At 45.0% G+C, this 24,140-nt stretch overlaps 1 protein-coding gene across 2 annotated transcripts in view; it reads right to left on the bottom strand.

The window, feature by feature from the left end:
• The window catches only part of IL2RA (interleukin 2 receptor subunit alpha), a 34,268-nt gene extending 10,367 nt beyond the window's left edge, over positions 1–23,901 (bottom strand). For both annotated transcript variants that reach the window (XM_075124956.1, XM_075124959.1), the window contains exon 1: positions 23,665–23,901. In XM_075124956.1, coding sequence (XP_074981057.1) covers positions 23,665–23,731 — 67 coding nt within the window. In that variant the 5' untranslated portion in view covers positions 23,732–23,901. The remainder of the gene's footprint in view (positions 1–23,664) is intronic.
• Between the last annotated feature and the right edge of the window lie 239 nt (positions 23,902–24,140).

Here is a 24,140-nt window from a genome sequence, read left to right as displayed (position 1 = left end):
ATTATAAACAAGGAAAATAATTAAAAATGAGGGTGGAGGAGGAGTGTTAAAGGGCTTACCCCCCGTGACCAAGGGAAATGAAATCCCAGCCCAGATAGAAAGCGACCATGGGAAAATCCAGTCCAAGGTGCCAATAACACGGTGCTCTCCTTTAGAGAACTACATTTTCAGGGTACAGGAAATGATGATAAAACCCAGGCTGGATGGAAAATGACACCCAGAATATCTGTTCCAGATCAGCGGGGGCTCCCTTTAATGGTCTCTCCACTTTCCACTGAGTGGCTGGTGCAGCTGCCTCTTAGGATGGGGCCCTAACCCACTAGATAGCTTCATTTGATCAGGTTCTACCAACTGTGGGTCGCAACCCAAAACTGTCAAATTTGCCAAAGGGTTGCAGGGCTCTCTGGCCTCAGCTCCCCGCTCAGGGCATTGTGATCTGGGGTATGGGGTTGCACCACTGCTCCGGTTTGGCTCAGTCCCCCACCCATCATGATGCCAAATTGAATAAATTGCATTGTGATCCCATGTGCCAGGTTGCAATGCCACTCACAAAAATTTGGCTCAGCTAGCTCCACATTAGGGTTTGGGACAAACTTGAGCAGTGCAACCCCAGAGCGGGGAGCCAACTCCAGCCAACCACGGGGGGACAGGAGCAGTTGGTGTCATGTTCTCTAGCAAGTACCAGACTCCCGATGTACCTTCTGCCCTACAACCAGGCAAATACCCTGCTGTCATACTAGCTATCCTGGCCTCCAGATAATCTCCACTGCATTCTCAGTCCCCTACTCCTTCCTCCAGACCCTCCACTTTGCCCCAGGACCCCAAATCTTCCCCACTCCTTTACCTTCCTCCCGACATTGGCCATGCAGGGGACTTATGTGTTTTTGGGGGAACTCTTGTGTCATAAATATAAAGGGAAGGGTAAACCCCTTTAAAATCCCTCCTGGCCAGAGGAAAACTCCTCTCACCTGTAAAGGGTTAAGAAGCTAAAGGTAACCTCGCTGGCACCTGACGAAAATGACCAATGAGGAGACAAGATACTTTCAAAAGCTGGGAGGAGGGAGAGAAACAAAGGGTCTGTGTCTATATGCTGCTTTTGTAAGGGATAGAACAGGAATGGAGTCTTAGAACTTTTAGTAAGTAATCTAGCTAGGTATGCGTTAGATTATGATTTCTTTAAATGGCTGAGAAAAGAATTGTGCTGAATAGAATAACTATTTCTGTCTGTGTATCTTTTTTGTAACTTAAGGTTTTGCCTAGAGGGATTCTCTATGCTTTGAATCTAATTACCCTGTAAGGTATCTACCATCCACATTTTACAGAGGGGATTTCTTTACTTCTATTTACTCCTATTTCTATTAAAAGTCTTCTTGTAAGAAAACTGAATGCTTTTTCATTGTTCTCAGATCCAAGGGTCGGGGTCTGTAGTCACCTAGGCAAATTGGTGAGGCTTTTTACCAAACCTTGTCCAGGAAGAGGGGTACAAGGTTTTGGGAAGTATTTTGGGGGGAAAGATGTTTCCAAACAGCTCTTCCCCAGTAACCAGTATTTGTTTGGTGGTAGTAGCGGCCAATCCAAAGGGTGGAATATTTTGTACCTTGGGGAATTTTTGACCTAAGCTGGTAAAGATAAGCTTAGGAGGTTTTCATGCAGGTCCCCACATCTGTACCCTAGCGTTCAGAGTGGGGAAGGAACCTTGACATGGTGGCAGAGTGGTGGGATTAACCTGAAATCATTTTGAGATCTAGCTGAGATTTTTTTGAACTAGAAATACAGATTTTAAAAAGGAAATTTTTTTTTCCTTTGGAAAGGAAGTCCAGAAAGCAGCTGAAACTGAAAGCAGCTTGTTTTTTCTCTGCTTTGTGGCCAAGCAGAGACAAAAGGGGATTATCTTTGTGAATTGCAGGTTTTCTTTGCCTGGAGGCAGGGTACTTAACTCCTGCAGGGAAATTCACAGTCTTCCAACCCAGAGTTTTTTTTCCCCCCTAAAAGTAAATGGGGGGGGGGGGGTGTTCTACCCATTTGCCTGGAGACAAAAGTGGCAGGGTTTTTTTTTTTAAGATTTTGATTTTTTACAAGGAGCACAAGTTTGAAAAGGAATTTTTTTTCCCTTTAGGCTGCTGGTAAGCAGGTTTCCAAGTAGTTGGAGGTTTTTTGCTTTGATTTGGGGCCAGAGCAGAGACAAGGGAATTGTCTTTTTCTGTAGGCTGACAATCACTATCAGAGAATAGGTATTCTATTCCAGCACAGCAAAATTTTACAGCCAAGTTTTGTTTGTTTATTTCTAAACCTCGGGTGTAAAGTTAGTTAAAAACAGAGAGGTTAGAATGACAAAATCCACGGCTCGACAAAAGCTGGAATTAGCCAGATTTCAGGCTGAGGAAAAACAAAGGGAACATGAAAGACAGATAGAACTCATGCGGCTGAAGAAGGAGGAGAAGGACAAAGAAAGGGAGGCAGCGAAAGAGGCAGAACAACACCAAGCGGCTGCTCACAGGAGAGCTATGGAGGCAAGGGCCAAAGAAATGGAGGCAATGGCCAAAGAACTGGAAGAGAAGGAAAAAGAGAGGAAGCATGTGGAGGAGATGGAGAAGATAAAGGCTCAGCAGAATATACCAACAAACCCTAGCAATCCTTCTCCAGGTACCACTCCCCATCCCAGAAAGTTCCCCACCTACAAGGCAGGCGATGATACTGAGGCCTTCCTAGAAAACTTCGAAAGGGCCTGCCTTGGGTACAACATCTCTACTGACCAATACATGGTAGAGCTGAGGCCGCAGCTCAGTGGACCCTTAGCTGAGGTGGCAGCTGAAATGCCTAAAGAACACATGAACAAGTATGAACTGTTTAAATCCAAGGCGAGAGTCAGAATGGGGATAACACCCGAGCATTCTCGTCAGAGGTTCAGAGCCCTAAGGTGGAAACCAGACGTGTCATTTACCCGACATGCCTACCACATTGTGAAACATTGGGATGCCTGGATATCAGGAGCAAGTGTTGAATCTCCAGTAAATTTGCCCTTCCTAATGCAAATGGAACAATTCTTAGAGGGTGTTCCTGAGGAAATAGAAAGATACATCCTAGATGGGAAGCCCAAAACTGTAATTGAGGCAGGAGAGATTGGAGCCAGACGGGTGGAGGTGGCCGAGAAGAAGAAAACTGGTCGCAGTGGGAGCGGAGACCAGAAGGGACAACCCCAGACCACACCCTATCACCGGGGGCCGCCCAAAGCCCCACATACCTCCCAAAGAACCCTCCAGACCCCTTATCGTCCCACCACCCCGTTCTCCAGCAACCCACCTCGCCCCAGTGACCCGTCAGCTGGACGATGTTTTAAATGTAACGAGCTGGGGCATGTAAAGGCCAACTGCCCCAAGAACCCTAACAGATTAAGGTTCATTGCACCGGGATCACACCAGAGGTCCGCAGGCCCAGATAACCCCCAGATACCCTTGGAGCGGACGGAAACTGTGAGTGTGGGCGGGAAGAAGGTCACCGCGTGGAGGGACACCGGAGCACAAGTATCAGCTATCCATGCTTCCTTAGTGGACCCCAATTTAATCAACCCAGAGATCCAAGTGATGATTCAACCCTTCAAGTCCAACTCTTTCAATTTGCCTACAGCCAAGTTGCCTGTCCAGTACCAGGGCTGGTCAGGAACGTGGACTTTTGCGGTCTATGATGATTGTCCCATCCCCATGCTGTTGGGGGAAGACTTGGCCAATCATGTGAAGCGGGCCAAGAGGGTGGGAATAGTCACCCGTAGCCAGGCTAAACAAGCCGTAAGGCCTAGCTCTGTTCCGGAAACTTCTATCAGGATCCGGTCAGAGGTGATGGACCCTGACCCCAGGCCAATGTCTGCAACAGCAGTAGTGGATCCAGTCCCAGAGAGCCAGACGGAACCAATCCCAGAACCGGAACCAGCCGAACAACCAACACCAGACCCATTGCCAGCACTGAATCCAGTACTTGCAACCTCAACACCAGAGGGCCCCACCGAACCTGAACCGGCAGCAGCCGATAACCCTACACAAGAGGCTCAGCCGGAGCCTGAATCCCAACATAGTGCTCCAGCAGAAAGCAGTTCACAGTCAACGGAAACAGCCCCATCCCCTACATCACTCCCAGAGGGACCAAGCATAGGTCCACAATCCAATGAGGAACTGATGTCTCCAGCATCAAGGGAACAGTTCCAGACCGAACAGGAAGCAGATGAAAGCCTCCAGAGAGCTTGGACGGCGGCACGGAGCAACCCACCGCCTCTCAGCTCTTCTAATTGATCCAGGTTTGTTGTAGAAAGAGGACTTTTATACAAGAAAACTCTTTCTGGTGGACACCAGAAAGACTGGCATCCTCAGAGACAGTTGGTAGTTCCAACTAAATACCGGGCCAAGCTCTTGAGCTTATCCCATGATCACCCTAGTGGCCATGCTGGGCTGAACAGGACCAAAGACCGTTTGGGGGGGTCATTCCACTGGGAGGGAATGGGCAAGGATGTTTCTACCTATGTCCGGTCTTGTGAGGTATGCCAAAGAGTGGGGAAACCCCAAGACCAGGTCAAAGCCCCTCTCCAGCCACTCCCCATCATTGAAGTTCCATTTCAGCGAGTAGCTGTGGATATTCTGGGTCCTTTTCGGAAAAAGACACCAAGAGGAAAGCAGTACATACTGACTTTCATGGATTTTGCCACCCGATGACCGGAAGCAGTAGCTCTAAGCAACACCAGGGCTAAAAGTGTGTGCCAGGCACTAGCAGACATTTTTGCCAGGGTAGGTTGGCCCTCCGACAGCCTCACAGATGCAGGGACTAATTTCCTGGCAGGAACTATGGAAAACCTTTGGGAAGCTCATGGGGTAAATCACTTGGTTGCCACTCCTTACCACCGTCAAACAAATGGCATGGTGGAGAAGTTTAATGGAACTTTGGGGGCCATGATACGTAAATTCGTAAATGAGCACTCCAATGATTGGGACCTAGTGTTGCAGCAGTTGCTCTTTGCCTACAGAGCTGTACCACATCCCAGTTTAGGGTTTTCCCCATTTGAACTTGTATATGGCCTTGAGGTTAAGGGGCCATTACAGTTGGTGAAGCAGCAATGGGAGGGATTTACACCTTCTCCAGGAACTAACATTCTGGACTGTGTAACCAACCTACAAAACACCCTCCGAACCTCTTTAGCCCTTGCTAGAGAAAACTTACCGGATGCTCAAAAAGAGCAAAAAGCCTGGTATGATAAACATGCCAGAGAGTGTTTCTTCAAAGTAGGAGACCAGGTCATGGTCTTAAAGGCGCTCCAGGCCCATAAAATGGAAGCATCGTGGGAAGGGCCATTCACGGTCCAGGAGCGCCTGGGAGCTGTTAATTATCTCATAGCATTCCCCACCTCCAACCAAAAGCCTAAGGTGTACCATATTCATTCTCTAAAGCCCTTTTATTCCAGAGAATTAAAGGTTTGTCAGTTTACAGCCCAGGGAGGAGACGACGCTGAGTGGCCTGAAGGTGTCTACTACGAAGGGAAAAGTGCTGGTGGTGGGAAGAGGTGAACCTCTCCATGACCCTTGGGCGTATGCAGTGACAGCAGATCAAGGAGCTGTGCACTAGGTATGCGCCAACGTTCTCAGCCACCCCAGGACTGACTGAACGGGCATACCACTCCATTGACACAGGTTATGCTCACCCAATTAGAGTCCAACCTTACTGGGTGTCTCCTCAAGCTAAAACTGCTATAGAATGGAAGATCCAGGATATGTTACAGATGGGTGTAATCCGCCCCTCTGGAAGTGCATGGGCATCTCCAGTGGTTTTAGTTCCCAAACCAGATGGGGAAATACGTTTTTGCGTGGACTACCGTAAGCTAAATGCTGTAACTCGCCCAGACAACTATCCAATGCCACGCACAGATGAACTATTAGAGAAACTGGGATGGGCCCAGTTCATCTCTACCTTGGACTTAACCAAGGGGTACTGGCAGGTACTGCTAGATGAATCTGCCAAGGAAAGGTCAGCCGTCACCACACATCTCAGGCTGTATGAATTTAATGTACTCCCTTTCGGGCTGCGAAATGCACCCGCCACCTTCCAAAGACTTGTAGATGGTCTCCTAGCGGGATTAGGAGAATATGCAGTCGCCTACCTTGATGATGTGGCCATATTTTTGGATTCCTGGGCAGACCACCTGGAACATCTACAAAACGTCCTTGAGCGCATAAGGGAGGCAGGACTAACTGTTAAGGCTAAGAAGTGTCAAATAGGCCTAAACAGAGTGACTTACCTTGGACACCAGGTGGGTCAAGGAACTATCAGCCCCCTACAGGCCAAAGTGGATGCTATCCAAAAGTGGCCTGTCCCAAAGTCAAAGAAACAGGTTCAATCCTTCTTAGGCTTGGCCAGTTATTACAGACGATTTGTACCGCAATACAGCCAAATCACCGCCCCACTGACAGACCTAACCAAAAAGAAACAGCCAAATGCTGTTCAGTGGACCGAAAAATGTCAGAAGGCCTTTAACAAGCTTAAAGCGACACTCATGTCTGACCCTGTACTAAGGGCCCCAGACTTTGACAAACCGTTCCTAGTAACCAGAGATGCGTCCGAGCGTGGTGTGGGAGCAGTTTTAATGCGGGAAAGGACCTGATCAAGAATTCCACCCTGTAGTGTTTCTCAGCAAAAAACTGTCTGAGAGGGAAAGCAACTGGTCAGTTGGTGAAAAAGAATGTTACGCCATTGTCTACACTCTGGAAAAGCTACGCCCCTATGTTTGGGGACGGCGTTTCCACCTGCAAACCGACCATGCTGCACTGAAGTGGCTTCACACCGTCAAAGAAACTAACAAAAAACTTCTTCGGTGGAGTTTAGCTCTCCAAGATTTTAATTTCGACATCCAACACATCTCAGGAGCTCCTAACAAAGTGGCTGATGCACTCTCCCATGAAATTTTCCTAGAATCAACTGGTTAAAATCGTCCTTGAGATGTGGAAAATATTGTTAGTCTTTATGTACTTGGTAGTATATTTAGAGATGCATGTGTCTTATTAACTCTGTTTTTCCTAGAGCTCCAGGAAGAAATCCCAGCCAGTGTTTCACCCTAGCTGAGATTTGGGGTGTGTGTCATAAATATAAAGGGAAGGGTAAACCCCTTTAAAATCCCTCCTGGCCAGGGGAAAACTCCTCTCACCTGTAAAGGGTTAAGAAGCTAAAGGTAACCTCGCTGGCACCTGACCAAAATGACCAATGAGGAGACAAGATACTTTCAAAAGCTGGGAGGAGGGAGAGAAACAAAGGGTCTGTGTCTATATGCTGCTTTTGTAAGGGATAGAACAGGAATGGAGTCTTAGAACTTTTAGTAAGTAATCTAGCTAGGTATGCGTTAGATTATGATTTCTTTAAATGGCTGAGAAAAGAATTGTGCTGAATAGAATAACTATTTCTGTCTGTGTATCTTTTTTGTAACTTAAGGTTTTGCCTAGAGGGATTCTCTATGCTTTGAATCTAATTGCCCTGTAAGGTATCTACCATCCTCATTTTACAGAGGGGATTTCTTTACTTCTATTTACTCCTATTTCTATTAAAAGTCTTCTTGTAAGAAAACTGAATGCTTTTTCATTGTTCTCAGATCCAAGGGTTTGGGTCTGTGGTCACCTATGCAAATTGGTGAGGCTTTTTATCCAACATTTCCCAGGAAAGGGGGGGGGGGGTTGCAAGTGTTGGGAGGATTGTTCATTGTTCTTAAGATCCAAGGGTCGGGGTCTGTAGTCACCTAGGCAAATTGGTGAGGCTTTTTACCAAACCTTGTCCAGGAAGTGGGGTGCAAGGTTTTGGGAAGTATTTTGGGGCGAAAGATGTTTCCAAACAGCTCTTCCCCAGTAACCAGTATTTGTTTGGTGGTAGTAGCGGCCAATCCAAGGACAAAGGGTGGAATATTTTGTACCTTGGGGAATTTTTGACCTAAGCTGGTAAAGATAAGCTTAGGAGGTTTTCATGCAGGTCCCCACATCTGTACCCTAGCGTTCAGAGTGGGGAAGGAACCTTGACATCTTGGTTCACCGGTCCTCCCTCTGACCCCCATATCATCCCCCCACTGCACCCCACAACCCTCTGCCCTCCAATTCCTTCCCCAGCCCTCCAGAATCCCCAACTGCTTCCTCACTGCATCCCCCAGGCTCCCCACTATCCCCACTTCACCTCCAGGCCCACAAATCCCCACCTGCCTCTTACCCTCTGCTCCCCATCAACAGTGGGAGGAGCTGTGTGTTTTGGAGACATCTCTCAGCTCACTGTCCCTCTCCCCAGTTGCTGGTGGCGGTACCTCAGATATCTCCCTGATGAACCCCTGCTGGGGGCAATCAAGTCTGGAGGGCATCTTGGGCATGATCTGGGTCACGACAAGCCATCAAGGTTTACAAATGGGCCCTGAGCCCCTGAAGGTTGAGAACCACTTGTCTAATCTATCTTAGTGTAGTACCAAAGCTCCAAAACAACAACTAAAATAGTCCATGGATACCTGCTAATAGCAGATAATTAAGCTCTGGGATGTTTTTGCCAAGTGTTATAAGGAAGACATATTGAAAACTCTGCTTTTGAGAAGAGTTCTCAAGTACTTGAGTGGGTCTTTGTTTACTGTGCTCTGAGAAGCCAGTCGTGCTCCCTCTTCCATAAATGCAGAGGGGCTCATGGCAGTGGAATCGGGACTGTTTGACTGAGTAGAGGGTGCGGGAGAATTTGGGGTACCATGGAGAGAGTTTCAGAGTAACAGCCGTGTTAGTCTGTATTCGCAAAAAGAAAAGGAGTACTTGTGGCACCTTAGAGACTAACCAATTTATTTGAGCATAAGCTTTCTTGAGCTACAGCTCACTTCATCGGATGCATACTGTGGAAAGTGTAGAAGATCTTTTTATATACACACAAAGCATGAAAAAATACCTCCTCCCACCCCACTGTCCTGCTGGTAATAGCTTATCTAAAGTGATCACTCTCCTTACAATGTGTATGATAATCAAGTTGGGCCGGCCCAACTTTTGTGTGTATATACAAAGATCTTCTACACTTTCTACAGTATGTATCCGATGAAGTGAGCTGTAGCTCATGAAAGCTTATGCTCAAATAAATTGGTTAGTCTCTAAGGTGCCACAAGTACTCCTTTTCTTCATGGAGAGAATGTGGACCTCTTGTGTGCTGCAGAGTTCTGCTCCTTGGTGGCTGATCACCCTCACTGTTAAAAACTGGTGCCTTATTTCTCATTTGAATTGGTCTGGCTTTAGCTTCCAGCCATTGTCTTTTGCTATGCCGTTCTCCACTAGATTCAACAGCCCTTTCATACCCAGTATATTCTCCCTGTGAAGGTACTTATACACCATAATTAATTCACCAATCGTCTCTGACAGAAATGGTTTACCAAGATCCAGACAGAGGATCAGGTCCAGTTGAGGCAGGAAAATCACCCTAATCTTCCCTTCGATTCAGGGACAGAATTCTAAGAAAGGGCTCCCAGGACACAGGGGTAGTCCCTTCCAACACACCCTTGAGTCAGTGTGGGATGATTTGCTTGCTGATTTTTTTTTCCTTCAGAGTCTGTGGCTGTCAAACCAGCACTAAATTAATGTAAAACATCTTTAAACTATAGGACAGAACTTTTCTATTCTGGATTTTTAATTTCTTCTTCAAGGGTGTTCTAGCGTTTGGGGGGATGAGAAACAACAGTTTCTTGTGACGACATAGATTGTAATCCATGATGCACAGTGAGAAGAGTTTACTATTCAAATATCATTTCAACGGCCAGTGGAGCAGGAGGGAGGTGTGGGGTAGGTGTAGAGAACCGTCATGTAACTCAAATCACACCTGAGCCCCAAAATAGGTCCATAAATGGCTCTTAGTGCCTATCAAAGCTTTTGAACATTTTGGCCTTTTATTATTTTTACTTTAAAAAGTTCTCCATACAAAGTTTTACCTCCCAGGCTCCGATGGCTGCTGCCATTCACTCCATCAGTAAGATTATTAGCTTCCTACAGGAGGAGGAAGGGCTATTGGGAGAATCCTGATCCTGGGAGTTTTGTCATTGGCTTCAGTGGAGTCAGGATTTCACCCCTCGTCTTTAATCCATCAGAGAAGGAATCTGCCTGGCAATCACTGAGTCTCAGCACTGTTTACTCCCACTCCCCAGTAGTAAGGATGATGCTGTTGAATGAATTTCAGAGCCCAGTTAGGTGGGGTTGGTTCGACTCTCTCTCGTTTGCTCTGAGAAAGAAGCAATGCAGGAGACAGAAGGCTCCATGGTGGCTGGGAATGGCTAACAGGAGCAATATCTGTGTGATCTCATGCCCTGCCCCCTGCTGGCTGGGCTCAGATTACACCTCCCGATCCTGCCTAGCAGAAGCCCAGTGTGAAATTCAAGTAACATTACCTCAATACAGAGGAATATTCATGACCAGTTTCTTTTGTGGTGGCTCCCAAATATAAGGGTCAAAAACACTGTAAAAATTATTTAGAAATATTCTGGCCCATTTTTCCATTTCCTTAGATTCAGACATTATTTTTCAAAGTTCATATTCTGACACTTGTAAATACTGGTAGTTAAAAGGCAATTATTTATCAGGAACAATTTCTAATATTGCGTTTAAGTATTTTATTTTCTTAATGAAATTAAATAAACATATATTTTAAAGTTAAACTTGACCTCTGCATCAGTACTTGCATCCCTAATTGTATGGTGTAATGTTAAAAAAACAAGGATATTCCAGCACAAAGTCATTGTACCGGGTAATAGTTACAACCACCACTAAGTAAAACAATAAAAAACTAAGAGATTCACAGTTCTGTCCCCATGCACTGAACAGCAGCCAACCAACAACCGCTTATAGTGAGAAAGGTGCAAACCTAAAAATAATTCATCCAGAAAACAAGGACTGTTATGACAGCAGCAAATGACATCCAAATATAACTCTCAGTCACCTAGGATTAATTAAGAATGGGTCGTATTAATGCAAGTAGGGAGACAGGATCAGGCTTCGCTGTAGACCCAGTGTTAGATGAATGCAATTCCCAAATGAGGTGCTGGAATCATTTGCTCCGGGTCCCTGAATCTTGAGAAACTCAAAGATGGGATTCTGGACGTGGAGGGCTATCTTAGTAAGGGGTGCTGTGTTAGGAAGGGCAAGTGATTAACTGATTAATCCATTAGAGAGAACCTGCCAAGAAGAGGGGGTGATCTGTAGACGGAGGGTCTTCAGTCGATGTAGGAAGAGAAAGAAAAGACAAATGTGGTCAGTGGCTATTTATCTGTAATACTCATTGCAAGTTGCTATGATGAGACTTCCCTACTCACCACCTCCCCCATTTCCTGTGACAAGAAACAATAATGTAACCCCCTCAGAGGACTAGGGCTAAGAAAGGGCCTCAAACTCCAGACAGCCCTCCGTCTTTAATTCTTCTTGCCTTCTACCCCTGACTCCTAAGATGTCCTCTCTGTGTAGATAATCATGGCCTTGCTGACATTACTTCTAGCCATGGAAATCAGTGGTTTCTAAACCCAGTGCTATGATGTAATTTTCCAGGTTCCTCTTCCTTACTTTCACTGTCACCTACTGTTGTCTCACTTTGTTCTTTTTTCTCCCTGCTCTGTACTCTCCTGCTTTAGTGAAAGCTGGGGGCGAGTGAGCACACAGGAGGAAAGGGAGGAAGAAGGCAAAGAGATCCATTGTGCACAAATGATCTGAACTGTTTTAATGTCTTCAGTCCACCTATATGTCTACATTGTTCAAGGATTTGCCTTGTATAAGCTAGCAGCAGATTGTGGCTTCTAGAGAAGCTGCTGTACCCGAAATAGTTAACCACATGCTTTACCACAGACTGTCAGGGTGATTAAAATTAAAGAGTTATCAGATGAGAGACATTTCGTGAACATGTACTCTCACTTTCCCTTAAAGCTAAAAGCACGGTTCCCTCGAGACTTCAAACACCTCTTTGAAGCAGCTGGTAGATCTGAATCTCACCAAACAGCATTCCAATCTACATCTCTTTAAGTTCTTAATAAAAACCCACAACATTTTACCTACTCATTGTAAAGGGCAACTGCTTGCTTATCTGGCAAGCCGGGTGAGATGCCTGGGGTTCTGCTGAGCTGCTGTGCACAATACTGCACAAAAAATGACACTTGTAACTGATTGTGGACAACACCTCCACCCACTCTGCCGCTCAGACCCATAGTGTGGGTGTCACCTTCACCTTGGCCCTCTCTCTGGATCCTCACAGCGAGGCTGTGTCCAGATCTTTCCAAGTCTTCCTGTACAACATCTCTAAAATCCAACCTTTCTTCTCCATCCACACAGCTAAAACTCTCATCCAGACTCTCAGCATCTCACAGCATCCTTTTCTGTGGTCTTGCCATGCAATCTTGCCCCACCAATATCCATTTAGAATGCTGCTGCATGGATCATTTTCCTACTTCATCCCTTTGACCGTGTCACCCCTTTCTTTGCTTCCATTAACCATGTCGCCCTTCTCCATTGCATCAGACATAAACTACTTATCTTCGCTTTCATGGCCATGGGCAACAGGTATCATAGGCTGGGGGAGGCTGAGCCTCCCCAAACAGCCAGGTGTGGCCCCACCCACACTCCGCCCCCAATCCCCCTCTTGCTTCCTGCTCTGCGGATGGCTCTTCCTCTGTGTCATGGCCCTAGCTGGGGCTGGTGCTGGAGCTGTGCTGCCTGCTCTCCTGGTGCACCAGGGGTGGGGAGGCTAGGGCCATGCTGCCCAGCACTCCGGGGCTTTGGGGACTGGGTCGGTGCTGCCTGGACTCCTGGCCCTCTGGGATTGGGGCCGTGCTGCTCACCCTCCTGGTGCTCCAGGGTTGGGGAGGTTGGGGCCATGCTGCCCGGCACTCCAGGGCTTGGGGGACTGGGTCCGCGCTGCCCGGCCTCCTGGCCCTCTGGGCTTGGGGCCGTGCTGCTCACCCTTCTGGCGCTCCGAGGCTGGGGGCACTCTGGGGCTGGGGGGCACTAGCCCGGGGCAGGAGCCAGATGGCAAAGTGTGGGGGGGGGTCTGGGCTCTGGCAGGGGGGTGGAAGGGATGGGGCTGGGGGGCTAGCTTCCCTGAGCCAGCGGTTCACTCGCCGCCCATGTTCATGGCCTTTCATGATTTATCCCCATGCTACCTATCATCTCTGTAAGAACATAAGACAAGCCATACTAGGTCAGACCCATGGTCCATTTAGCCCAGTATCTTGTCTTCTGACAGTGACCGGTGCCACATGCTTCAGAAAGAATAAACGGAACAGAGCAGTTTTGAGTGATCCATCTCCTGTTGTCCACTGCTTGACCTAGCCTCCATGAATTTATCTAATTCTTTAAAAAACCCAATTATACCTTTGGCTTCCCAACATCCGATGGCAAAGAGTTCCACAGGCTGACTGTGCGTTGTGTGAAGAAGTACTTCCGTTGGTTGGTTTGACACCTGCTGCCTATTAATTTCATCAGGTGACCCCTAGTTCTTGTGTTATATGAAGGGGCGAATATAAACTTCCTTATTCACTTTCTCCGTATCACTCATGATTTTATAGACCTCTATCATGCCCTCCCCTTTGTCATCTTTGTTGCTGTTCTCTGTACCTTTTCCAGTTCTAATATATATTCTTTGCGATGGGGCTGCCAGAACTGCACACAGTATTCAAGATGTGGGCGTACCATGCATTTCTGGCATTATGATATTTTCTGTTTTATTATCTATCCCTTTCCTGATGGTTCCTAACTTTCCGTTAGCTTTTTTTGACTGCCACTGCACATTGAGTGGATGGTTTCAGAGAACTATCCATGATGAGTCCAAAACCTCTTTCTTGAGTGGAAAAAGCCAGTTTGGACCCCATCATTTTGTATGTACAATTGGGATTATGTTTTCCAATGTGCATTACTTTGCATTTATCAATACTGAACTTCATCTAACGTTTTGTTCCCCAATCACCCAGTTTTGTGAGATCCCTTTGTAAATTGCCACAGTCAGCTTTGGACTTAATTAGCTTGAGTAATTTTGCATTGTCTGCAAATTTTGCCACTTCACTGTTCAGCTCCTATGTCAGATCATTTATGAATACATTGAACAACACTGCTCCCAGTAAACATCCCTACTGGACCCTACTATTTACCTCTCTCCACTGTTAAAACTAATTATTTATTCCTACCCTTTGTTTCCTATCTTTTAACATTAGAAGACTTTCCCTCTTATCTGCTGACTGCTTAGATTGCTTAAGAGCCTTTGGTGAAGAACCTTGTCAAAGGCTTTCTGAAAGTCTAAGTACACTATATCGACTGTATCACCCTTGTCCATATGCTTGTTGACATCCTCAGAGAATACTAATATACTGGTGAGGCATGATTTTCTTTGACAAAAGATGTGTTAACTCTTCCCCAACCTGTTCTGTTTATCCATGTGTCTGATAATGCTGTTCTTTACTGTAGTTTCAATCAATTTGTCTGGTACCCTGTACTAAAGTTAGGCTTACCTGCCTGTAATGTCAGGATTACCTATGGAGCCTATTCTAAATATTGGTGTAACATTAGCTACCCTTCAGTCATCTAGTACAGAGGCTGATTTAAACAATAGGTTACATACCACAGTTAGCAATTCTGCAATTTCATATTTGAGTTCCTTCAGAATTCTTGGGTGAATATCATCTGATCCCTGTAATTTATTATTTTAATTTATCAATTTGTTCCAAAAATCTCCTCTATTGACACCTTAGTCTGGGACAGTTCCTCAGATTTGTGACCTAAAAAGAATGGCTCAGGTGTGGGGAACTCCCTTACATCCTCAGCCATGAAGACCAATGCAAAGAATTCATTTAGTTTCTCCACAATGTCCTGGTCTTCCTAGATTGCTCCTTTAACATTTTGATCATCCAGTGGCTCTACTGACTGTTTGACAGTTTCCTGTTTCTGATGTACTTAAAAATATTCTTGCTCTTAGTTTTTGTGTCTGTAGCTAGGTGCTTTTCAGACTCCTTCTTGGCCTGCCTTATACTTTTATACTTGACTTGCCAGAATTTATGCTTCTTCTTAGTTTCCTCAAGAGAATTTGACTTCCAATTTTCACAGGATGCCTTTTTGCCTCTAACCACCTCTTTAACTTTTCTGCTTAGCCAGATTGGCATTTATTTTTGGTCCTCTTATTTTAATATTTTTAATTTGAGATATACATTTAGTTTGAGCCTCTGTTAAGGTGGTTTTAAAAAGTCTCCATGCAGTCTGCACGCATTTGCCCCTTGTGACTATTCTTTTTAATTTCCATTTAACTAGCTTCCTTACTTTTGTGTAATTCCCCTTTTTTAAGTTGAATGCTACCAATATGCAATAGAGGTGTTGATTCCTGCTTCTGCTCTACCAATGATGCTAGTCTTTGTCACTCACTTGTTACATTTTAAACAAGCACCTTTGTGCTTTTTCCCATGCTGTCCATCACATTTAGGGGGAGCGCTGCATAAACATTTGCAAAGCCATTTCATTGTCTTCTTTCAAATCCCTCCTTTGCAACTCTCCTTTGTATCCATTTGCCTGTCTGTCTGTTTATAGCTACCTGTTGTCTTGTTTTCTTATAGTTAGATTACATGCTCTTGGGGCAAGGACTGTCTTTTTTTGTTCTGTGTTTGCACAGCCTCTAGTGCAATGCAGTCCATAATCGGGGCTCCTAGGGGCTAGGGTAGTACAAATAAATAATAATAATAATAATGATTGTCCACTCAATATTGCTCATCTTCCAATGGAACTGTGATTTGAATATTGGGCCTACAGGGCGCCCATTGGTTTGGCATGTGGGTGCATTACCAATTAAAACTAACTGCAATTTATAATTCTAATCAGACAAGTGAGGATCAGAATTCCATTGTGTGTCCCCCTTGGTAATCCTCCAGAGCCTATTTTGAGTAAAGGAAGTAAAATTCTCAGGGTTTCTCTGTTTTCTCTTTTATTCCTATGCCATGTATGCTACATATGCCTTAGTTTTTAATGTTGACATTTCTCAGCTGGTTAGGACTTAATGTGAATAGTTCTGATTTGGTATTTTGTGAAAGTATACATATTTAATAACATGACAACATTTACTAAACATACTGAGTACAATATGGTTATTAATGCATTTTTCATTGTTCTTCTACAGTCTTTCTAACCTGCTATTCAAAACGCAAGACGGGTGAGGTAATATCTTTTATTGAACCAACTTCTGTAGATGACAGAGAGAAGCTTTTCAGCCATACAGAGATCTTTTTAGCTCTGTGTGGCTCAAAAGCGTGTTTTTCTTACCAAAAGAAGTTGGCCAATAAAAAATATTACCTCACCTACCTTGTCTCTCTAATATCCAACACGACTACAACTATACTACATATAACATTCTATTCCGTCCATCAGCAGTTCTATTAGGACAGCATCTAGAATGGTTGGAATTTTTCTTGAGAAGAAATGCCTCAGGAAAGGCTCTTACTCTGGTCAGAACTAGGGAAATGGAACTATACCCAAAATGTTAAAAGAAGAAAAGTTATCTATACTTTGTCAAACCTCAAGTATTTTAATTCTAGGTTTGTGAGACTGTTCAGGTCATTTCTGGTTCACAATTTTAAGGACAGAAAGAACCATTAGATCATCTAGTATGACTTTCTGTATACCACAAGCCATAGAATTTAATGTCATTACTCCTGTATTGAGCCCATTGACTTGTATTTGACTAAAGCTTTTCTAGTTAATAATTAATCGACTCACTAATAATGCTCAAGCATCAAGTCTAAGGCATCACATGGAGTCACATAGCATGTTACTTCGAAGGTTATCAAGCATCTATGTACATTTTGGGGCATTTATACTGGAAATTATGGTTTCACAATATACAAAAGTTATGTTACAGCCCTTTGAAAAAAGTCACTGTTTCCTTACACACCACTACTGCCCTGTAAAGCTGTTATGTTATGGCTGGGGTTTCCTTGTTTGCTTTTGACAGCATTGTTCATATGTTTCAGAACATACCCATACACAACGAATGCTGAAGGAAGGACTTTTGCTGTTGTTTAGAAGGATCTTTTAACTTTTTGGGTTGAGCAAGTTGGTCCACTGGACCTGACATACTCTCAAATTAGTAAGGAGCTCTTTGAAAAACTACTTGTTTCCTACACTATCTTTTGGCTAATGCTTACATATAAGGAATAGTAGAGGTGATTACCTCTTAATGATAATAATCTCTCCTTTTCTTAGGGCCTTTAATCCAAATGAATCCCAAAGTGGTTTACTAATGTTACTGATTTGTACAAATTACACATACATTTCTCCTATTACATAGTCATCTACCTAATCTATTTCTTTTCTCATTTCCTTGGGTGAACTGTACCAATAGTTGAGCAGTGTAAAGTGACACTAACAACAAACTGGGACAGGAAGTGAAGATTAACTCAAGTTGGATTTAGAAGGGAAATTTAGGTATCCCAAATGTATTTAGCTATATTCAGATTTGGTTAGGACATTGAAGCTAACTCCTCTGCTCTAGCATAAGTGCTATGGGATTTTTAATGGTCATAACCACCATTTTATAGCTTATTCAAGAGATGTTAATGCCAGGAGCTCATTGTCTGCTACCAGCATGACGCTATCTAAGAGGAAAGAATGACGTCTCAGTACCAACATCACTTCCTTTAGCACTTGGTTCCTTCCCAGAAGAGAAGAATGAGGGGGGATTTAATAGCTGCTTTCAACTACCTGAAAGGGGGTTCCAAAGAGGATGGCTCTAGACTGTTCTCAGTGGTAGCAGATGACAGAACAAGGAGTAATGGTCTCAAGTTGCAGTGGGGGAGGTTTAGGTTGGATATTAGGAAAAACTTTTTCACTAGGAGGGTGGTGAAACACTGGAATGCGTTACCTAGGGAGGTGGTGGAATCTCCTTCCTTAGAAGTTTTTCCATAGAATATTAGGGTTGGAAGAAACCTCAGGAGGTCATCTAGTCCAACCCCCTGCTCAAAGCAGGACCAATCCCCAATTAAATCATCCCAGCCAGGGCTTTGTCAAGCCTGACCTTAAAAACTTCTAAGGAAGGAGATTCTACCACCTCCCTCCCTAATATCCAACCTAAACCTCCCCCACTGCAACTTGAGACCATTACTCCTTGTTCTGTCATCTGCTACCACTGAGAATAGTCTAGAACCATCCTCTCTGGAACCACCTCTCAGGTAGTTGAAAGCAGCTATCAAATCCCCCCTCATTCTTCTCTTCTGTAGACTAAACAATCCCAGTTCCCTCAGCCTCTCCTCATAAGTCATGTGTTCCACACCCCTAATCATTTTTGTTGCCCTTCGCTGGACTCTCTCCAATTTATCCACATCCTTCTTGTAGTGTGGGGCCCAAAATTGGACACAGTACTCCAGATGAGGCCTCACCAGTGTCGAATAGAGGGGGACGATCACGTCCCTCGATCTGCTCGCTATGCCCCTACTTATACATCCCAAAATGCCATTGGCCTTCTTAGCAACAAGGGCACACTGCTGACTCATATCCAGCTTCTTGTCCACTGTCACCGCTAGGTCCTTTTCCGCAGAACTGCTGCCTAGCCATTCGGTCCCTAGTCTGTAGCGGTGCATTGGGCTCTTCCGTCCTAAGTGCCGGACTCTGCACTTATCCTTATTGAACCTCATCAGATTTCTTTTGGCCCAATCCTCCAATTTGTCTAGGTCCCTCTGTATCCTATCCCTGCCCTCCAGCATATCTACCACTCCTCCTAGTTTAGTATCATCCGCAAATTTGCTGAGGGTGCAATCCACACCATCCTCCAGATCATTTATGAAGATTTTGAACAAAACCGGCCCCAGGACCAACCCCTGGGGCACTCCACTTGACACCGGCTACCAACTAGACATGGAGCCATTGATCACTACCCATTGAGCCTGACAATCTAGCCAACTTTCTACCCACCTTATAGTGCATTCATCCAGCCCATACTTCTTGAAATTGCTGACAAGAATACTGTGGGAGACCATGTCAAAAGCTTTGCTAAAGTCAAGAAACAATACATCCACTGCTTTCCCTTCATCCACAGAATCAGTAATCTCATCATAGAAGGCGATTAGATTAGTCAGGCATGACCTTCCCTTGGTGAATCCATGCTGACTGTTCCTGATCACTTTCCTCTTATGTAAGTGCTTCAGGATTGATTCTTTGAGGATTGATTCTTTGAGGACCTGCTCCATGATTTTTCCGGGGACTGAGGTGAGGCTGACAGGCCTGCAGTTCCCAGGATCCTCCTTCTTCCCTTTTTTAAAGATTGGCACTACATTAGCCTTTTTCCAGTCATCCGGGACTTCCCCCGTTCGCCACGAGTTTTCAAAGATAATGGCCAATGGCTCTGCAATCACAGCCGCCAATTCCTTTAGCACTCTCAGATGCAACTCGTCCGGCCCCATGGACTTGTGCACGTCCAGCTTTTCTAAATAGTCCCTAACCACCTCTTTCTCCACAGAGGGCTGGCCATCTACTCCCCACACTGTGATGCCCAGCGCAGCAGTCTGGGAGCTGACCTTGTTAGTGAAAACAGAGGCAAAAAAAGCATTGAGTACATTAGCTTTTTCCACATCCTCTGTCACTAGGTTGCCTCCCTCATTCAGTACTCCAGTCATGTGAGTTATCCCACCAAGTCTCTGTTATTCCAGTCACATCATAATTCCTTGACTGTGCCAGGACTTCCAGTTCTCCCTGGGATTTTACATCTATATGAAAATGTACAACCCTACCTCACTAACTCTGATATTGGAAGTAACAAGGACCTTAGGTGGCTGAAAATTTGAAGTGCAGTTTGTGTGAGTTAGCCTTGTAACTCTTAGCTGGCTGTTACAATGATCAGTGAGGAAGGTACCACCCTTGCAATAAAGCCTTTTTGCTGCTTACAAAGGGCATTAGGTAAAGGGTTTGGATAAATGTTGAGACTGAGGGAGATTGTGGCACTGCAAAACAGGTGTCTGGATGTCCCTGGCCACCAAAGAAATGATGAGATAAAGGCTCTGTAACAAGGCAATCTGTCCCTTTAATAGCCTGCAGAGGTGGGGGGAACAGGGAGCAGCCAACTCTGCCCCTGTGGAGCCTCCTTGTGAAGTCAGAGCGGGCCCTACCTGGTAGCTAGCAGAGACCAGAGGATTGCATCCTGATCCCCTACCCAGACTGTTGCTTGTGTTACTTTTTGCACACTTTTCCTTCTTGTTTGTGAAGACAATAAACAGAGCCATGAAGCAGGGGAGAAAAACCTAACCTAGATCTAGCTTATTGTCTATTCTCAGCGGGGGACTAAGCCACCAATGTACTGGCTAGCCAAGATTTGGGAGATTTTTTTTTAAAACCAAGATATTTATTACAATACCCCAAGAAAACACAACAAGAACAACGTATTAGGAGCCCACAAAAGTGAAGTATCCCAACTCAAAATACAGAAATGGTTTTCTTCCCTCCCCCAGCTACTGTATGTAAGCAGCGGGATGGTCCCGCTATGAGAACTTTCCTGGCTTATGCATGGAATACCCCATGGAATTGCTAGTGAAAGGATCTGAGTCCCTGCTCCAACTCCCTTTACCCAGAGGCCTGCCTGACCTTGAGGACTCCCCTTTTACTGTGCCTTACACCAGAGTCCTTGTAAGGCTGGGCCCAGGATTCCTGGGAGTCTTAACCCCCAGTCTTGCCATGGTCATTTAGAACGGGAGTTAGGATGTCCCCACTCTGGAGTACTCTCTCTGCGCAGGACACTTCCCTGACCCACTGATCATTACTTTAAGTTCAAACCAAATACAATTTATTAAACAACAACTATAAGGAAAAAAATGGGAAAGATTAAAGGAAACAAGGAACCCCGCCCCGTGGGCATGGGGAAACCACACACAGCTGTCTCTAGGACGTAAGGAAAGTTCAGTCTGTTCCTCACACATCCCAGGCCTCCTTCTCAGGCCCTGGCTGTTCTGCAGTGACACAGGGGTCAGTGGCCACATACCCTCTAGGTGCAGAGCCTTTCTTCCCAGAGTCGCCCCCACCCTCCACCCCATTGGGGTCATGTCCCCACCACCAAATCTGGCCTGCCAGACCTCTTCTCTGATGCCATCTCCCCGCACTGGGCCCTCGCTGCTCAGGGTCCCCCCCTTGCTCTCCCCAGCTGCTCAACACATTCGTCTCTGGTGTTCCTTGTGGCACAGCAGGCATCTGCTCCCCAGCTCTGAGCCTGCAGCTCCCCGCGGTGGCTCAGAGCTAAGGTAATGCATTCCAGTGTTTCACCACCCTCCCAGTGAAAAAGTTTTTCCTAATATCCAATCTAAACCTCCCCCACTGCAACTTGAGACCAATACTCCTTGTCCTGTCCTCTTCTACCACTGAGAATAGTCTAGAACCATCCTCTCTGGAACCACCTCTCAAGTAGTTGAAAGCAGCTATCAAATCCCCCCTCATTCTTCTCTTCTGTAGACTAAACAATCCCAGTTCCCTCAGCCTCTCCTCATAAGTCATGTGTTCCACACCCCTAATCATTTTTGTTGCCCTTCGCGGGACTCTCTCCAATTTATCCACATCCTTCTTGTAGTGTGGGGCCCATAACTGGACACAGTACTCCAGATGAGGCCTCACCAATGTCGAATAGAGGGGGACGATCACGTCCCTCGATCTGCTAGCTATGCCCCTACTTATACATCCCAAAATGCCATTGGCCTCCTTGGCAAAAGGGCACACTGCTGACTCATATCCAGCTTCTCGTCCACTGTCACCCCTACGTCCTTTTCCGCAGAACTGCTGCCTAGCCATTCGGTCCCTAGTCTGTAGCGGTGCATTGGGTTCTTCCGTCCTAAGTGCAGGACCCTGCACTTATCCTTATTGAACCTCATCAGATTTCTTTTGGCCCAATCCTCCAATTTGTCTAGGTCCTTCTGTATCCTATCCCTGCCCTCCAGCGTATCTACCACTCCTCCTAGTTTAGTATCATTCGCAAATTTGCTGAGAGTGCAATCCACACCATCCTCCAGATCATTTATGAAGATATTGAACAAAACCGGCCCCAGGACCGACCCCTGGGGCACTCCACTTGACACCGGCTGCCAACTAGACATGGAGCCATTGATCACTACCCGTTGAGCCCGACAATCTAGCCAACTTTCTATCCACCTTATAGTGCATTCATCCAGCCCATACTTCTTGAAATTGCTGACAAGAATACTCTGGGAGACCGTGTCAAAAGCTAGAGTTACGTTTCAGTTTCAAAGGGCATTATTTTCAAGAGAATAACAAAATGAAGTTAAAAATTATGAAAGTATCGGGACAGGCATTCAAAGTAAGTACAGGAAGCGAAGGGAAGAGGGGGTGTAATGCAGGAGAGATAACTATATGGAAATATCTTAAGTTAATTTTCTATATTTATAAATTCGTCACAGAATTCAATTGCAGACTTCAGTATGAAATGCAAGTGTTACACACCCCTCAGTTTTTCCGTGATTCTAAGAAAGGCGTCTGATAAATTCAGATCTCAGACTGTACTCTCCCAGTGGGTACTCTCCCAAGGCACAGTAATACAAAGAACATGATACACAGGACTTGACTCATCCCAGAACTGATTCCATTTACGTATCTCCTGCTGAACATTTCACAGTGAGACTGTCACATGCATCATTTAAAATCATGTAAGGGAAGTTGGCATTTCATTTGGCCATTAAAATGTCTCCATTTAATAAAAAGATGCAGATGTTTCAATGCATTATTCTCTGAAGATAAAATTGCCTGGAGATTAACATTTTGTTTATGAGTAGACTGGGGCAACAGCCAGTTCAAGTTGTTCCGTTATATACAATACAATCTCCTCTCAAAATTACAATTGCTTTTCTGGTACAATTTCAGTATCCAGTGCTGGAAATGAGCAATTAGCAATACAATCTTCAGTTCGTCTGAGTTTCCATGAAAGAATTTCTTTCTGAATTTCTTACCCATCTCTTACCTCTGAAGCTGGAAATCCTTGAGATGTTTAGAATAGAAATATCACAGGTACTGACTTTATAGACATCTTTGCATTCAAACATACTAATTCAGACTCAAACACTGGCACCAATTACTTACGTATTACATAATTTCTTAGTGTACATGAATACCCCAACAGGTAATACTAATATAAACCTGTAGTGTGAGGTGAATGGTTAATCTAATTTCTTCTAGAATGAATAGGAAGCATTTATTAAAGGGGTGAAAAAGCATAATTGGTATTAATCACATCTGTAGCAAACCTTGATTATGTATCTGCTACTGGCAAGTACACCAAAGTCACTTGCAAGTTATCTGAGGAGGCTATTGACATTTCAATTTCTATTTTTATATTTCCTAAAGTTTCATGCAAAATGGAAAAAAAAAATTCAAAGAGCTATTTGCGCTAGAAGAGTGCTTAGGATTCCTTTGATCTGCCCACTGTTCCAGTGATGGGTTAGAAGAGTCATATGTTACTCAGACAAAACATGAATGTTCCCACTCTGGATTGTCTCCAGTTGATGGTTTGTGGGCACATTTCTCTTGCTTCCTTAGAATACTAAGCTCCTTTAATCTACTAACCTCTTGCCTTACCTTAAAGCAGTCAGCGTGTCAATAACCTATGCCAGAGCAACCAAGCAATAGTAAACCTGGTTTTACTTTCCAGAAAGCAGCAGTGATCTCTTACCATTTCCATGTCCAGTTGCCTCTCCGGATCTGAGCATGGCCCACAACAAAAGAAAAATGAGCTCCATGTAACCTGCTCACGTATTTTCGACACAACGAGGAGGAGGATTGTCAAAGGTTAAGGAGCTTTCACTCGGTGAATCAATGATCTGTCGATTGCACTATGACAGAGAAAGGGATAGCCATTTTGAGGGCACAGCTAGGACATTTCTCTCTGGTCAGCATATCATCCTTTTGCTGTCTAGATCTGTGCGAGAGAATGAAACTGATGATGTGTGATATAGTTTAGCTGTGGTGTGTAGGAAGTGGTTGATAGGTAGGTGGCTCTTATTTGCACCCTCAGCTTCATTTCAATTGTCGGTCAGAAAGGGTGGGGAAAAGCTTTAGCTGCCAGGTTTGGACACTTACCCCCTAAATGGAAAAATGATGTCCCTTTTAGGGTGACCAGACAGCAAATGTGAAAAATTGGGATGGGGT

This window comes from Caretta caretta, chromosome 1 (genome assembly GCF_965140235.1).
Source record: "Caretta caretta isolate rCarCar2 chromosome 1, rCarCar1.hap1, whole genome shotgun sequence".
In the NCBI taxonomy this organism is placed as follows: Eukaryota; Metazoa; Chordata; order Testudines; family Cheloniidae; genus Caretta; species Caretta caretta.
The sequence above is the reverse complement of the archived record's forward strand: the minus strand, read 5'-3'. Positions and strand labels throughout refer to the sequence as shown.